The 5402-nt window shown below is 43.5% G+C and overlaps 1 protein-coding gene across 1 annotated transcript in view; it reads left to right on the forward strand.

Moving 5' to 3' along the window:
• The window catches only part of GANC (glucosidase alpha, neutral C), a 74340-nt gene that overhangs the window by 33021 nt on the left and 35917 nt on the right, over nt 1-5402 (forward strand). The window contains exons 9-12 of the mRNA XM_045286501.1: nt 1570-1666; nt 2694-2874; nt 3088-3235; nt 4647-4882. Of these exons, the coding sequence (XP_045142436.1) occupies nt 1570-1666; nt 2694-2874; nt 3088-3235; nt 4647-4882 (662 nt within the window). The remainder of the gene's footprint in view (nt 1-1569; nt 1667-2693; nt 2875-3087; nt 3236-4646; nt 4883-5402) is intronic.

The raw sequence follows: 5402 nt of genomic DNA on the forward strand, positions 1-5402 counted from the left end.
CCACTATCATGCTCAGCCTTCATTTGGGTTCCAGTAATTCCTCTGTTACATTTCCCTTGATCAAGCCCTACCAGGCCTCCTATACCCTCCTCCCCACCGATTTTGGATCACTTGTTCTCTTGACCCTGGGTTTGTTAACACCACTTCCTTTCCATATCTCTCCCTCTCCCATGTCCCCAGAACCATTGGTCCCATTTTCTTTTCCAGTTTGTTTATCTCGCCTATCTTATCTAGATAGACCTGCAGAGATAATAATGTGCACAAAAACAAAGACAGCACAAAACAACAACAACCCAAAAAATGACCAAAAAAAGAAAAGCCTGTAAATAGTTCAAAGTCTTTTTGTTGACCTTCAAGAGTGTTTTCCCGTTGAATATGATGAGGTGCCATGCCCGGCCCCAAAGTCATTTTGGTATTCCCCGGGGACTTCATTGCTCTGCTCCCCTTGCTGTTCTGTTGCTGCACACCCTTAATGTTTTGCCTCGGTGTGCTGGGATCAGATTGGGTGCACTTCCCACACTGTGTCTCCAGTGTTGTCCCCTGTAGGGCTATGGATCAGTGAGGGATGTCGTGTCTCATAGTGGGGCCGGTTATATGGTCCTGTCTCTGCATTGGCTGCTCTGAGCATGGATATCGTCCTCAAGTTTTGGTGGACCAGGATGTGCTCCACTCTCTCTTCCTCACCCTTCATTTGCTCCCGTGTGCTCTGATCAGACATGGCCCTCTCCCTGAGCCGTAGCTTCAGTGCTGTCCTCTGAAGTAAATTCTTCTGGGGGAGGGGTGGCTGTCCACATAGTTGGGATTTGGGTCAGCCCCTCAGGCGTCTCTACTGGTTCCTTGCTTCATGCAATAACATCTTCTTTACTTCTCTGTAAGATCACCTTTCCACAAATTCCTAGAATTAGGGACCATATGAATCCTATTACTTTTACATTAGAGGTAATTTGATCCAATATTATCTCTCAGTTCTTTGCACTTTCCCTCTATGTCTATAAAAACTGTTAAATAAAAGTCTTTGTTTAAGGATCTTTAATCATGGGAAGCATTTTTCCCCCCCATGGGAAGCGTTTTGAGGAGCCAGAGTAGGTCCTTCTGTTACCCCGTAAGGTTGTCACCTCCACAGAAGGCTGACAGGAGGAAGATTAGATCAAAAACTGAAAACAGCCTGTCATTCTTCTGGAAAAGATAAAAATTTATCAATATGGTTTGCTCCCTGAAGAAAAGAAGTACAGTAATGCAATATATAATTAGGAGGATAAAAGATTAGAAAAAAATGTTAAAGATCGAAGGGATATTAAATATAAATGAGGACATGTAAAGCTTCTCAACACACAATGAAGAAAATACAATATGGGACCAATTTTTGTAACCTCCACAATACCTTAATATCTTACCGGTATAAGCATACAACATTTATCGCTTGATGAGGGCAAGCTCAGGACTCAACCCTAATTGTCTTGCTCTACTTACAGTGTATTGAATCTCTTTTTTTTTTTAATTTTTAAAAATCTCTTTTTAATTGATTAGTCCAGTAAGAAGCAAAACTCAGCCAGTATGCTATCCCTACAGGTCCTACCTCCATTGGTTTGGATTTCTCCTTGCATGGATTCAGGCATCTGTATGGGATCCCACAGCATGCAGACTCACACCAACTGAAAAATACCAGGTAAAGTGCAAGCAGGAATTCTTAGCTTTCAGTGCTAGTTTTTAGATGGAAAGTTTGAAAGATGCATATTAGAGATGACTGAAGCCATGTTGGTATGTGCATGACTTGTACTTCCTTGATAGTGCCTGTGGATTTTAAGGACCTCCCTCGAATGATCACTCAGAGTGGCGGTTTTCTGGTTTTATTGGCAAGAAGTTAGGCACTGAAAACAAACTAATGCTGAACCTAAAAATTCAACAGAAGCCAAAATGAGCTTCTCTGATTGAAGCAGGGGTAGAGTTTTCACCACAACCGTGTGTTGTGGAGACATTGCAGTGTCTCCTCTCCAGGCCTTTGTGGGGAGGCCTGGGAGAATTCAGTGTGAAAATCACTGACCTAGAAAAAGGGGCCAGAGAAATGAAAGTGTTGCATCTCATATCACCATTGAGTCCCTTAGGGAGATCAGTGATCTCCCAGGTAAATTACTGAAAGATAGATGCCAGAGGCATCAGAGAGTCAAGGGATGGGAGGCTTGATTGGGAAACAAAAAGAGAACTACTGTGATCCAAGTTGTCAGGTTTCAGGTGCTTGACAGGTAGGCATTGAGGCAAGCACATCAGAAACCTGGGGGCTGACGTTGTGCTGAGCCATGCTGCTATCACACCAACCTGAGCTCGGTGCCCTCAGCCTATTCAGTCCCCTATCTTCCCTTACTCCGCCAAGTGCAAGCACTTCCATTTTAACTGCAGAGTACTTCTCACAGAGTGTGTCAGCATATAATCATGTGGGCCTGTTAGTGTGATGGACATCCACAACAGTCCTCCCCTCATAGATGTGCTAAAAACTAAGGTGTGCACTGTCATATGAAGGAGTACCATATGGGTCAGAGGAAGGTCACCTTCGCCAAGGTGGAGTCAGGAAACCTTTACAAAATTGGTGAGAGTTGAGCCTTGCAAGAGGCCTAGGACCAAAGTATTCACCAGAGAGTGGAAGCATTCTATTAAAATCTGTGCTGGTAATTACTGATAATCCCTATTTTATTTTTCAGTGATGGAGATGCTTACCGTCTTTACAACCTAGATGTCTATGGATATAAGCTGCATGACAAAATGGGTATTTATGGTTCAGTGCCTTATCTCCTAGCCCACAAGGTGGGCAGAACTGTAGGCATTTTCTGGCTGAATGCCTCAGAAACACTTGTGGAGATCAGCACAGAGCCTCCAGGAGAGGTAAGCTGTGGATCAGGGATGTGTGCCCCATCCCACAGGAAACCGCCACTCAGTGTTGTCATAGCTCTTCGCTTTGTGCACTGCCACCAAAGACTCTGCAGTGTCCAGTGGATGCAGGATGGTGTCTGCTAAAGCACACACCATTACCCTCACGTGGATGGGAGTCTAGGTGAGAGGGAAATGTTTCAGATTTTCATTCTATTCCTTTCCCAGAGCACACAGATGGGCTCAGTTGCTTCTAAACAAAAGGTCAAATCTCGAGCTGATGTGCGTTGGATGTCAGAGAGTGGAATCATTGATGTCTTTCTGCTAACAGGCCCTACACCTTCTGATGTCTTCAAGCAATACTCACTCCTTACAGGTACTCCCACATCTAGTAGTTCCAGTTTCTAGTTTCATTATATGGGTTACGTTTTTAGAAATTGCTACATAATCATAGAAACTTTTATTGTTTTTAATTTTCAAAATGTGAAACTGTTGTTTGTCATCATATCCTTCATCTCGCCACACCATCCACTGCCATTTAGTTGATTCCACCACATAGCATTCCTCCAGGACAGAGTAGAACTGCCCACTAGGGTTTCTGAGGGTGTAAATCTTTAGGGAAACAGAATGACAAAGAGCTTGTGGATAAGGGAAGACACCCACACAAGAGTAAATATTACCAATGATAGTGACAGCTGCAGGCTCTTTCAACATTTCTATTGGGAGAGAATGAATCTGGTATATGGGAAAGTGTTTCAGAAACACCAGAGCTCTCACTGTGTTCAATGAAACCCAAAATAAGTTTATGTATACTCATTGCCATTGACTCAAGTCTGACTCATAGCAACCCTCCAGAACAGAGTAGAACTACCCCTGTGGGTTTCTGAGGCTGTAGCTCTATACGGGAGTAGAAAGCCTCTTATTTCTTCTATGGAGCACATGGTGGTTTTGAACTGCTGACCTTGTGGCTATTTGCCCAATATGTAACCCATTAAACATCAGGGCTCCTCCAATATTTCTTTCTCTCGTGAACTTGTATCAGTCAGAGATTAGAGTTTAGAGATCTTATATTATCTCCTGATGAAGATTTAACTTGTTTATATCCCTTCTTCCCCTCCCTCTGTATATTGTTACACCACAATATTTGGTTAAATCTGTTTTCATTCCTTGTATTTCCCAACTGCTCAAAGGCATCAGAAACTTAGTCCATTCTTCTGTCCCACTTGGAGATGTCCCTTCTAGGACCCCTTGTCCCTCTCCCATCTAAACTGTTCCTGTCTAGGCTCCCTGCACATCTGTCCGCCCAAGTCTACATGATGCCATCCTGTGACGTATCTTTTTGCTCTCTGCCATTGTGGGCTTCCTCCTCTCCTGGGTACTGGTGGAGCTCTCCTGTGCAGCTTATTTCCTTGCTTGTTTTGGATTTTGTTTCGGGGCATCTGTGTTAGTTCCTAAAGAAAGTGTGCATGGGAGGTACACTTTTTGAATCCTTGCAGGTATGCCATCTCCTTCCTACCTTTACCCCTGATTGAGAATTTGACTAAACAGATTGAAAATTACTTCTCTTCAGAATTTGAAAGCATTTTCTAATGATCTTCTATCTTCTTTATTCACAATCACCCTGGCCTCCATTCCCTAATAGGGGCTTTTCATGTTCTTTCTGACAACGCTAATGCATCATGCTGTCCAGCTGTCCCTTCTTTGAGGACAAGGACTGCTCCTCTCAGGCTCCTGAGTGCCAGGCTCAATGTTGGCAGGCTTTCAGAACATGTCACCCTTCCTTTTAGGCACACAAGCCATGCCCCCTCTCTTCTCCTTGGGGTATCATCAGAGCCGCTGGAACTATGAGGATGAGCAGGATGTAAAAGCAGTGGATGCAGGATTTGATGAACATGACATTCCTTACGATGTCATGTGGCTGGACATAGAGCACACCAGGGGCAAGAGGTACTTCACGTGGGACAAGAAAAGATTCCCCACACCCAAAAGGATGCAAGCGCTGCTCAGGAGCAAACATCGCAAGGTGAAAAAAGCCAACAGTTCTGCACTTTTAAATTGCAAAAAATTAAAAATGTTAAACATGCCTTGACTCATTAGTGGCAGAGAACCATTTGTAGAAAATAGCCATGAAGACAGTGCCTTCAAATAGAACCAAATGGATGATAGAACCATATAGATGAGGGGAGACAGAAGAATAAGGAAAAGAGGATGACTCCATCCATTCCTGGCCTAGCTATCGAGGTCTCCACAGGATAAAGGGACCAGCATCTTCAATCTCATTTGTTTTGAACAACAGACAGCCTATAATGATAGGATCGCCCCCTCCCCTCCAAAAAAGATTTGTATGTTAAAATCAATGAACTGGGTATAAAGATTGATTACTTAAATAACGAGGATTTCTGGGAGACAGATGTTTTTATAGAGGGTGGGCCAGGGCTTGCATGATTGGATTGGGGCTAGCTTCCACACTGATTCAAAGATAACTTGAGAAAGCTAAGAAAGGAGATTGGCTACTGAAACCCAAATGAAGACTGAGTGTGATA

This window comes from Echinops telfairi, unplaced genomic scaffold (assembly GCF_000313985.2).
Source record: "Echinops telfairi isolate 266 unplaced genomic scaffold, ASM31398v2 ScPeMD7_8;HRSCAF=38, whole genome shotgun sequence".
Lineage (NCBI taxonomy): Eukaryota > Metazoa > Chordata > Mammalia > Afrosoricida > Tenrecidae > Echinops > Echinops telfairi.